We start from the raw sequence: 12,160 nt of genomic DNA on the forward strand, positions 1-12,160 counted from the left end.
GCAAGCAAGAACATGTTAAATACCCCAAAAATATTCATCCTCAAAACACAGATTTGCAAAGATACTGGAGATGTCCAAAATTAACCAACCCTGAGACAATAATTTTTAAGAAATTCCTTACCATGCTAATATTGTGCTTTAATCTTGGTTGGCTGTCCCTATCTTTTCTTCTGAACAAAACACTTGAGACTGGTTTTACTGCTGCCCCTGTCTATTGTTTTTGACAGAAGTGACAGTAATGGAGGAAGAATGTAATGTACTTACTGTCTTTCACTTGCAGGGACAGGGTAAAGCTGCCACTGGTGGCTAGTGCCCATCTGGAGTATGGACAACAGTAACCATGCCTTCTCCATCCAAATTCTAGTTTCATTCCTGCCCCCACATTAACCTTCAAAGCTGACCACATATGCAAGTCATCCATCCATCCATGCAATCATTCATACATTCACGGCTCTGAATACAAAAGCCTCTCAGCTACGGTCCATAGGGAAAACAATCAGGTAGGTACAATACAGTGTGATGGATGCTATGAGGGCAACTGCAAGGGACCCTGAGTGACTGGGCCCCCTGACCTAGTGGAAGGGTCAGGGAGGGTTTCCTAGGGGAAATCATTTTTCAGCTGAGACCTGAAGGGTGGGTAAGAGTTAATGTAAAATTGGGGAGAGTAAGAGTAAAAAATGAGGGGAAAGCATTCAGACAGGGGAAACAGCATGTTGGAAAGCTCAAAGGCAATAAATAAGAATAACAATGATATTGACATAAATAGTAATGAAAAATAAATTAGTGACTCTTACTCTGGGTCAGACACTGCTTTAAGGTTCCATATGTATTAACTCATTAAGTTCTCATAACTATCGTTATCCCCATTTGACAGATGAAGAAATGGAGACACAGAAAGTTGAAGTAATCATCCCATGGGTAAGAAAGAGCTGGTGGGGACTCGGACTGAACCAAATAGCCTGCTTACACTGTACTACAAAAGATCTGGTCATGCTTCAGAAACTGAAGTTTCAGTCCACGAAAGAATTTTAGGGGGAGGCTGGCAAGAGATGGTGATGACGAAAATTAAACAGGGGCAGATAATGGAGGGTCTGGTAAGCCCCTGTACCAGACACCTCTCATGCCCTCCTCACATCCTCCTGGCCCACCTTTTCCTCTACCAGCCATGGCTGCAGCAACCTGCTGTATGGAGTGTAACCTGGTAGCACCTGCCTCAGCTCTACCAGGAATCCCGCCTTCCCAGGGCTGCAGCGTGGAAAGTCTGGAAGTGAGAGGGAGTTAGCACCTCCTGGGACAGCGCTGACCAACAGGAGTCAGCAACCAGTAGGTAAACAGCCCCCTCTCCCTTGCCTTCAGCAGACACTGGTGGGGAGCAGAAGGACAGTCTACATGGCTCCTCTGAAGACCTGGAGGGACGGAGCCCCAGGTGCCCACCGCAGTGATCAGTTCCTACTTCATTCTGCCAAGCCCTCCTCTCCAGTTTTACTGACCACTTCCTAAAATAAACTGCCACCTACACACAGACCCTCCTCCCACACTCTGCCTTCTGGGAGGAACCAGATTGAGGCAGCCATGTTAGACAGTTTGGACAGTTTACCCTACAGGCAAAAAAAGAAAGCATATTTTTGGCAAATCATACCTTCTCTCTTCCAGGAAACAAGAGGCTGAGGGAGGGAAACAAATTCAGCAACATGCAGGCACTGATGGCTTAGTAAAGGTTCCCAGTCTTCTCTCACTTCACTGCCTTCCCAACCACCAATAAGCCAGGAAGCCGCCAAGAATAGGGTGCAGGAAAAGTCTTCACCCTGTCTTCTGCCCCTTTAGCCACGGGCTTGAAAAATGGCAGCTGCCATGGACCCTTTCAGACTGGGGCCCACGTCTGAGGCCAGGGCACCTACAACACTGCTACTTCTTTCACCCTCTCATCGGCTCTTCTTGTCTCTTCTAGAGCTACTAGAGACATACGGCTGTCAACCCGGACTGGTACCTTTGGAAGTACACGAAATCTTAAAACCAAAGAATACTTTTGAAGATGAGGAAATAAATGGAATAGATGGGTGATTTGGTTTTAAAGTATTCTTGGCTTCTCTCTCTTTCGTATGAGATGTTTTCGCTTCTCGCTTATATTATGATATAGATAAGTCACAGACTAAATGCTATCATAATCAGAAATTTTTCATATGAATAATATGGGAGGTAACACCATACTTAAAGATGAAATTCAATTTCTACAAAATATCATTAAAAATATTAAAAGTTTGCTCTTAATATTAAAGTAAATAACCTAAAAAGAATAACATGTATATTAGCCACTGCTCACAATAATTTTAACAGGCATTAGCATATATCCAAGAACAAATGAGACATCATGTAACCCTGCCTACCACAGTTTGTTGAAAGGTCAGCTATAGTAATCATGCCCTAATCATTACACAGGCTCAAGGTGTTTAAATTGTGACCAAAAAGATAAGAAAGACTATAATATATCTTATTCTTAACATATTTAAGCAAAACAGATTCCTGAAATAATTTTTATCTTATACTAATTTTAACCAAATTTATTCTTACATTTCATAGTGATTCTATTAAACTGCAATGTTTACTAGAAACTACTACACCTTAGAAATAAGAGAATGGTAAAAGTACCATAACTATGCTATTTGTAACATATATTAGGGTTACATTTTTTTGAAGAAGATGATTAGCCCTGAGCTAACATCCACTGCCAATCCTCCTCTTTTTGCTAAGGAAGATTGGCCCTGAGCTAACATCTGTGCCCATCTTCCTCTATTTCCTATGTGGGACGCCTGCCACAGCATGGCTTGATAAGCAGTGTGTAGGTCTGCACCCAGGATCCCAACTGGAGAACCCTGGGCTGCCTAAGCTGAAGGTGCAAACTTAACCTCTATGCCACCAGGCCAGCTCTAGGGTTAAATTTTTATTGATTAACCTACGCAAATTGGTTTAAAAACCGTTACCACTGTCATATCTTACCTGCATATATCAGATTGGTTATATTCATAAAGTTTCTTTTCCAGGTCCAATCTCTTCTTTTCACTATAAGACAGAAAGAAAATATTTTAGGAATACTCACACTGAGTGATAGGCAGTAGGATTTAGAATAGGATCTCCTTTGAAATCACATCTTTGTGAGAATACTTCTCTGGCCTCTCTAAGAAGCAGAAAATGCCAGCTGCACTTGAAACTCAAAACACAAAAATACTTAGCAGTCACCATGGAAGTCTAAAAAGCAGAAAGGACACTGAAATGAAGCGAAAACAAGATTCTCAAAGTAAACAGGGAAATGCAGTAAGAAAAGGCTGGGGAGCAGGTTCATTCACTCAGCAAGTATTTCTTGAGTGCCATGAGGAGCCAGGCCCAGTTCTAGGCCTGGAGACTAATACAGTGTACAGACAACCAAGGCCCCTGACCCCAGGAAGCTGACATTCTAGGAGGGAGGGACAGACAATAAATAAGGTAAATATGTAAAATACAATATGGTCAGACTTCTCTGAGATAGCGACATCTGAGCAATGGGGATTCCACGAGGTCTGGACAGAATGCCTACCTAAATCCACCTTGGATTGAAAACTGATGGCTTGCTCTGCTCTGCTCCCAACCAGACGAGCCTGGGCAGAGCCAAGTGGCTTAGTCAGGAAGAGGTCTCTGAAAAGCAGATCTGCCCTCACTCATATTTAATGAAGACTAGATCCCCTAACACCACTACTTCAAATTTGGGGGAATTTCTTTTTATAACTTTTGTAATATTGCCATGATTTGTCCCTGACTGCTATTCCCTGGAGTTACTACCAGGAAAGACTTAGCCTGTGATGATCAGGTGAGGGCTGGCAGTCAGCTAGAGGACACAGCCTACCCTGCACACCCAGCCTGGGCGAGAGGTAGAGGAAACGAGGCAGCATGGGAGGTGGCAGCAGCCAAAACCAAGGGGCTAGCGGGTAACACTGCTGAGTGGGAAACCATCCCAGTCCCCAAAAGTGCCCTTGGGAGGTTTAAGCACAGAGGGCTCCGCTCAACCACCACCCAAGTACCAGCTTCCATCCCAGCTACGTGAAGCCAAACTGCGCGTCTAAGTCAACATTAACCAAAGGCCGAAAGAGAAGTCACATAATGTCTGAGAAAAAAATGCTAAAAAACCAAACAAAAAAAGACTGTGAATCAAAGACAAGAGTCCAACAGAAGGTGAGCTCAGGTTGGCCTCCTGAGGGACAGGGCCTGAGCCCATATTCCATTTGTGAGCTCTTAATTATTAGTTGCTGTTTCCTTCAGAGAAAAAAAAGCCCAAAAGTTACTCTGTTAGGTAAATTATATGTTAAGTGAATTTCTTTGCTTAGCATAACCTAGAATGGAAACCACCATTTAATCAAAATTCTTTTAATGGGAAAATGAGGTGCAAAACCCAAACATCAAACCTTTGTTTAGGGAATAATCTCTTCCTTAGTTGACATATGCCTATGTTAAAGAAGGAAAAATAATTAAAAGAGAAAAAAATTACAGAAATGCAAATTTGTAATCTAATAGCTTCACACAGATCTTTACTTTCTCATTAATAATTAATGACTGAACTTAGAAGAAAAGTGAAAGAAATACGGTATCACTGCTTCCACCTTAGAAATTTTTATTAGGCACTTTTCTCCCTTCTATGGTTCAGTGATCAACAGGTTACTTAGTTCATGAAGAATGAAGGTCTAGACAGAGTGAGCAATTCGTCACTAAATTACAAGGACAGAAAGGCCCTTAAAAGCATTTATGATCTTGTGCCTCTGATGTCATACTTCACTACTGTGGAATTTCTGCCAAGAAAGCACGACTGGAGTCTCGTCATGAAGAAACATCAGATGGACCCAGCTTGAGGATCACTCTCTGGAACGAAAGTTGTACTGTGAAACTGTCAGGAATGTAACAGACAGGGAAAGACTGAGGAATAGCTCGAGCCTGGGAGAGACTGGCAACGTAGGTTCACAGATGGAATCCTGGACCAGAAAACAAAAAACGCAGTGCTAGGACAGTTGGTGAAATTTGACTGGCGTCTGTGGACTGGTATATCAACGCTGATTTCCTGACTGGGAGGGTTCCATGGTGATCACGTAGGGAGCATCCTTGTTTTTTGGAACTACACACTGGAGTTTTTAGGAGTGATGGGGCATCATATCTGTAGTTCTCAAATGGTTCAGAAAAGACTAATAATTTTAGATAGAAAGGTAGACAGAAAGAGAAAAATACAATACAATAAAATGTTAACAGTTGAGGAATGTGGGTGAGGGGAATGTTACAGGTCTTTGTCCTCTACTTGCAACTTTTCTGTAAGGGTGAACTTATTTCAAAATAATTTTAAAAATTTACCTATGACCTCTAGTGAAGAATGACCACAGTGTCTCTGGGAATCCACCACTCCTGAGTAGCAAGGTCTTTTTAATAAAGAACATAAAACTTCTTTGTTCCTGCTCTATCCTCAGTAGATACAAATCGGTCAGACTTCTTCCCTAGCATGACACTTCATACACTGAAGAACCACAAACACCTCTCGGCTTTCTACTCCAGGGAAAATGATGGTAATCTCATTCACTCTTCATCAGAGGTCCATTTTCTAATCTCGTCATCCATGCTATAGTGTCTTTGAATGCTGTCTTTCATATATGTTTTCAAGATTTTATTTTTCCTTTTTCTCCCCAAAGCCCCCCCATACATAGTTGTATATACTTTTAGTTGTGGGTCCTTCTAGTTGTGGCATGTGGGACGCCGCCTCAGCATGGCCTGATGAGCGGTGCCATGTCCGTGCCCAGGATCTGAACCTGCAAAACCCTGGGAGGCTGAAGTGGAGCGTGCGAACTTAACCACTCGGCCACAGGGCCGATCCCTCTTATCTGTTTTAAATTTAAGACTTAAAACAAATTATTTACCCCAATAAAAAGCCAGAGAAAGGGCTTATTGGGAGGATCATCTTGCAATTCCTACACATTAAATCTCCACTTTAGAATCTTCAAAACACCCAGTCCTGGGATGTGGACCCACTGCTCAAGGCTTCAGGCACCTGCACCCCTCACTCTGACCTTTCCAAATTTTACACAGCAGGTTGGTCCTTAAAGTGGAGCAGGTGGTTTAGTTTTCTCCTTTTAAGCCACATGTTATTCTGTTTTTGTCTCAATGTCATCTTCAGCTTTACTCAACTACTATCTCAACATCAATTTCTGGATCTTTATGATATCTCAACCCTGAATCAATATTGCCATTGAAAAAAATGGGGCTGGTTAAGGGGCCTTTTAAACAGATGTTTTTATATAATTGTAAGTGTCAGCTCCACTTCCATGTTTCTACCATGCTTGTGGCATATACATACTGTAACACGTCACTCCATCAGGCTCTTTTAGATTCAATGACTTTCCCCATGATGCAGAGAAAACACCAATACAAAAAGGAAAAAAATTCAGAATATAAAATTGCATCTATGTGTGACTACAGCTAAGACAATTTGGGCTAGAAATACACCATGTACAAGGGAGAGGCCCAGTTATGAGACCAGCTGACATTGCAATGACCCCCCTCTAAGAGGGCCAAGAAAGGGCAAGTTGTTGTTATCTCTCACTCCCAGGAAATTTCTGGACTGATAAAGCAGCTGTGACTACCCAGGGCTGTATCCTTTAAAATGTCTGGAGTTTTAAGGACAATGGTCATTGTGGTCACTGGGGTTGGTTAAGAGAAACAGGTACATTCAAACACTTAAATAGGATACAGACAATGATATTCATTACTTGTTGCTTTGCCAAACTACAGCTTTCAACTTTTTTACTTTGAGGCTCATTATCTACCAGAGAAAAAAAATCTGTGGCCTTACTTAACATATTAGTGAAGGCCCCTCATTTCCGGTGAAGAAACACAGTTCAGAGAAGCTGAATGACCTGCCCAAGGTCACACAACTGTTAATGGACTAGAACTTAGGTTTCCACGTTTCTACTGCAGTTTTCTCTGTATCCAAAATTATTTGCCTCTATACTTATTAATTATGCATTAGAGTTAGTTGTGGACTTTTAAAATGAAAAATGAGTACACATAGCAACAGATCTGTACTGACTTAAAAATAAAACCAACCTCCAAATGCAAAACCATGAATAGGCTGTAAAATTTGACTCAAATTCCTTATATAATTTCAACAGCCTCACCTTGCTTAATAGTTAAAGCATTAAGTGTTAAACATTAAGTGAGTAATAATCATTACACAGTTATTATACCATAAGGACTATAAACAGCCAGGTGTTCCTAGCACAGGAAGCAAAATTGATAACTCACAATTAGCTCAAAAAGAATGCCATTTGAACCAGTAACATTATAAAACTAGAACTTGGACTAAGAGATACAAACAACTCAAGGCCTAGGGTAACTAAGCTACTCTTCTAACAGAACAGAGTCAAAAAGGACTTAAAAAGAAAACAAACAAACACACACACACACACACAGACACAGAGAACAGACTGGTGGTTACCAGAGGGGAAGGCAGTATGGGGAAGGTGAAAGGCATAAAGTGGGACATTTGTACTGTGACGGATGAAACTACAATTTTGGTAGTGAACAGGATACAGTCTATATGAAAGTTGAAATACAATGACATACATCTGAAATTTATATAATGTTATAAACCAATGTGACCTCAATAAAAAAATTAGTAAAAGGTAAAGAAAAAAACTTATACCCACACCCAGAGGTGAATTTGTTTTATTATTTGTTTGTCTGCTTTTTAACTTGGAGTTGGACTTTAGCATAAGATTTAGATTCGAGGATGGGACAACACCTTAAATTGGTTGAATCTATAAACCAAACTTTAGTTTTTTAAAATGGTTAAGGAACCTCGGAGCAGAATTGAAATTTTAAAAATTATTTTACTATTCTTATCGTTATTTTTTATTGTTCTTCCCCTTGGTGATTTCTTTTAACGTATTTAATCTTATATAATGGTTTCATTGTAAACACAATATAACAAACAACATTAAAGAAACTTTTTTGTAAATAAAAAGCACTTTAAGTGTACTGATGTACAGAGTAATGTCTTGTCTTTTAATGATCAGGTATACGCAGACACTTTAATACGTCTTTGAAATATCACACTGTCCACTTTTCCTGGTTGACTGGAAAATAGTCATTACTTAGTGGCAATGTGTGGCTACAGTGTCCTACACAAGACATTCATAATTCCTGGACACTAGCTGGTTGACTTGAGCTCTCTTCCATTCACTCAACAAACATTTATCAAGCCCCTCCTCCACCTAAGGTACCCTATTAGGAGCTAAAGATTCAGCTAGATAGGGTTTCTCTGCTCCTCGAGTTCTGCATCTAGGTAGGAAGCAAGTCACTTAAGCCATTATCTAGAGTGCTGTAAGAAACCAAGGTGGCATAAGTTAGGGACAGGGCAGGCACTGATCGTTTTAAAGTTAGAGTTGAGGAAGTCACTGGGGTGGGTGAGTGGTGGTACATCAGAAAGAAAATAGGATGTAAAAAAGGATTAAAGGGTAAAATATGGTGAGGACACTTAAGGAGGCCTATTGTAGATGCTCTATAAATACCTGACAAAAATTAAATCCAGCATAAGATGAATATAATTCCTTTTCCAAACTACTTACTTCTGCCTTTACCTTCCATGTAATTATTGTCATTTTAGAATCGTCACACACACAGCTCTCCTCTTCACTAAAATGATTTTGTAACTTTTAACTCATTAAACATCCTGTTTATCAAGAGATCCAAAAATCTATTTCCTTTCTTGTCAACTAATGAGAGTTTCAACACTAATTAATTTAGCAGCTAAATGATAGTTCCAACAACTTATCTCTTATGTGGTTATTTATAGTAAAGTGCTTTATAATTTTCTCTCTCTCTGTGCTCTTAGATCTAGCCGTTTTCAGTGGTTCTCATCTTTCATGTGTTAATCAATGTATCACGAATTCTCTGGAACCTGGACTTCTCTGTCTGGGAATTTCATCCCTTCGCTGGAAATATGGCCCCCAAAAGTCTCCCGCATTTAAATAGGACATATGTTTGACAAATACACACACACTCTCGTGCCTGCGTTCCTGGACGTGTCATCACTGATGCCGTGCAGCTGTCAGGGTGGGATAACAACGTGAAGAGAGACTGGGGAGGGGGCGCGTAGAAGGTAACTAGAGACATTCACAAGGTTTGACAGAGTGACAGGCAAGAGAACTCCCACGCTCACTTCTGGGCAAATTCAGCCACGCGGCCGCATTCTCCAGCGGGAGATCTCCAATAAGGGGGGTGTCTCTGCTAAGCTCTGTCCTCTAGGCTCCACTCGGAGCTTGGGGCCAGGCGGGAAGACCCAGGCCCAGGGGAGCCATGGGCGGCGCCAGTGGGAAGGACCAGGGGGCAGAGCACCAGCTGACCCTCGGCACCGGCCGCTTCCCCGCCCCCGCCTCAGGTAGGCCGTACCTGTCCCGCAGGCCGTGCTGGAGGCGGCCCAGCCTCTCATAGTAGTCGGGGCTCGCCAGGGGCGCGGCCCGCGCGGAGGCCTGGTGCATCCCGCCGCCGACGCCACGCTCGCTCCGGCCGCCTCGGGGCAGCGCCTGGGCGGGGGCGGGGGACCAGGTCGTCCAGGGCGACGGCCCCACCATGCACCGCGGGTAAACACGGCGCCCCGATGCCGTGCAGGAGGCGGGGCGCCGCGAGTGGGCGGGGTTGCCGGTCGTCGGGGGCGGGGCCCCGTGGAGGGGCGGGGCGGAGGCGGTATGTCGTGGGAGCCGGGTACCGCTTCTCGGTGGGAGGGGACCGAGGCTGCGCGCTGGGCTGGCCTGCTTCCTGGTGGGCTTGGCGCCCAGGCCTCTCGGCCGAGCCAGGCGTCTTCCTTCCCCCTAACTCTCCAGAGCTCTGCCAGGAGAGACCCTGGCCCTCCTCCCGGCGGGGCGCTTCTCTGAGGGTCGGGCAGAAGCCTACTAATGACCCCCACCGTGGGTAAAGGATGGAGGCTGGCCAGGAGCGAGTCATGTGATCATATCTTGTCTTGGCTTGAAACTGCATTAATTTTATAAGACGCCTTCTCTTTCCCTCCCGTCACCTCTTCCTCCCTTCTCTCCAGGATGTGCTGAGTGCCACCCACTGTGCTAAGCTTGTTTTCCTACCAGCACTTAAAAGCAAAAGAAAACACCACAAGGCCCGGCCCCGGTGGCCCAGTGGTTAAGATCGGTGCGCTCTGATTCTGCGGCCAGGTTTGGTTCCCGGCAAAGGCATACGCCACTGTCAGTGGCCATGCTGTGGCAGGGCTCACATAAAAAAAGGAAGGTTGGCAACAAATGTTAGCTCAGGGTGAATCTTCCTTAGAAAAAGAAGAAAAAGATAGAATAAAAGAAAACACCACAAAAAAGACAAAAGCCCAAATGTGCTCAGTCCTGGCAGTAGAACTACCCCTTACTTGTAAATCCATGCTGACCCAAAGGATGTGGTTAATGCTGCAGGTCACATTACTGATTCGTGAAGAAGGGAAAGTTGCTAACAAGTTGCTTGCAAAGCAGGCATTTGTTTGTGCAGACGAAGCTCAGTAGACAAAGGCGGTAGGCCCAAATCCCCTCTTCCACTGCCCAACTGTGTAACCAAGTGCAAGTCACCCTCTGAAAGGCCAGGGTTCCTCATGAGTAAGACGAGGAGGATTGTTACTGCAGGGCCCACCTGTGCTGTTGTTATAAAGATTAGATTTGTTAATGTGTGTGAGTGTTTAGAAGAGGAAGCACATAGGAAGCATCAGTTTTTATCATCATCATCACCAGCGTGGGGGAAGAGCTTCCTGAAGAAACACAACCATACTCCAAAACCCACACGGAAGAAAAAAAGAAATTATAGTTTCTTTAGTCTCTTATTCTTCATTTCTTTTGGTTTCTTTTCTCAGTCATTAATTTTACTTACATGCAAGGTGTGACTTAAACTAGGAAATCAATTAGCAAGAGAGATGGACTACTGAAAGTCTGACAATATAAAATTATGATGTTACTCAGCCTTTGCTTCACATGTGCCAGGTCCAGGCCAAGAGTATGAATGGAAGCCCTCATACTATCTGTTGAAATATTAAACAATTATAAATCAAGATGACAAACTGTAGATAAAATATGTTCTCTCCTCCTACCTCGACCAAGGTGCCTTTATAAGAACCTGGAAAGCCACAGAGAAACTTAGTTCTCTGACTCCTTCCCCAGCCCACTCCCATATTTCGCACCCTAGGCTGAGTCCTGCACTGTGAGGAGCCTCACACACTGGCAGGGATGTGTGTGTCTCCCCCACTCCCCCAGCCCAGTCTACAAGTCCCAGCTCTCTCCTCATCCCCACCTCAGCCTCGTCCTGGCCACTCCTCAGGCCTAAGGGCGAGCACCTTGCAGGAAGTAATAGTCACTCTTGCAGGAAGAACCCAGCAAATAGGGCTTTGAGGGCCTCAGAAAGGAACTGAGGGCCCTTTGAACAGGGAATAGCAGGGTGATGGGTACCTGGAATGTGTTCTAGAATGGTGTGTGTGTGTGTGAGACAGAGAGAGAGAGAGAGAGAAAGAGAGAGAGAAAGAGAGAGCGCGCGTGCAAGCATGAGCGCGAGCTCCAGGCAAGCATGGCCCCTGGCCCTCGGCCTCCTTGCCTTATATGGCATAGCATGGCTAGAAAAGGGCCGGAACAGGCTCTGTAATATACAGAAGCCAGAGTAGGGGCCCTCTTGCCCAGGTCTAAGGGTAGTACTGATGTTACTTTTATTTAGTTGTTATTTCAAATCATTATACCAAATTGATTCCGTGGTAGTTGTTGACATTGAACAAATAGCCAGTTATTTCTCCAGCACAAATGGGTTTATTTGGGATCAGCAAAGAACTGCAATCTGAGGTCTACAACCATGCCAAGCCATCTGCAAGTCCTGGTGCAGCAAGGAGAGGAGAAACTCTTTTGTAGAGGGGAAGAGCAAGTTGGGAGGGCGAAAGTAAAGAAAGAGTTTGTTGGAGGGGACCGGGAGTTGGAAGTGTAGTTGCTTCTCCTTGGCTGAGTTGTGGTAGTCTCTCATAGGCCTGAGCTGTTGCTGTCAAGAAGAGAAAGTCTTTCTTCCTGTTGGGCCCTGCTATCTTCACAGGGTGTCAGAGCTTCCTCTTTTAGCCTCCTGTCTCCATTTTAATAAAGTTTCT

At 43.8% G+C, this 12,160-nt stretch overlaps 1 protein-coding gene across 3 annotated transcripts in view; it reads right to left on the bottom strand.

Annotated features, from left to right (window-relative positions):
• The window catches only part of KIZ (kizuna centrosomal protein), a 120,492-nt gene extending 110,806 nt beyond the window's left edge, over positions 1 to 9,686 (bottom strand). The window contains exons 1-2 of one of the 3 annotated variants that reach the window (XM_014855708.3): positions 9,451 to 9,686; positions 2,995 to 3,057 (exon numbers count right to left, since the gene is read on the bottom strand). In XM_014855708.3, the coding sequence (XP_014711194.3) occupies positions 2,995 to 3,057; positions 9,451 to 9,632 (245 nt within the window). In that variant the 5' untranslated portion in view covers positions 9,633 to 9,686. The remainder of the gene's footprint in view (positions 1 to 2,994; positions 3,058 to 9,450) is intronic. The other 2 variants (XM_070485493.1, XM_070485494.1) reach the window with 2 other exon arrangements.
• Between the last annotated feature and the right edge of the window lie 2,474 nt (positions 9,687 to 12,160).

This window comes from Equus asinus, chromosome 15 (genome assembly GCF_041296235.1).
Source record: "Equus asinus isolate D_3611 breed Donkey chromosome 15, EquAss-T2T_v2, whole genome shotgun sequence".
Lineage (NCBI taxonomy): Eukaryota > Metazoa > Chordata > Mammalia > Perissodactyla > Equidae > Equus > Equus asinus.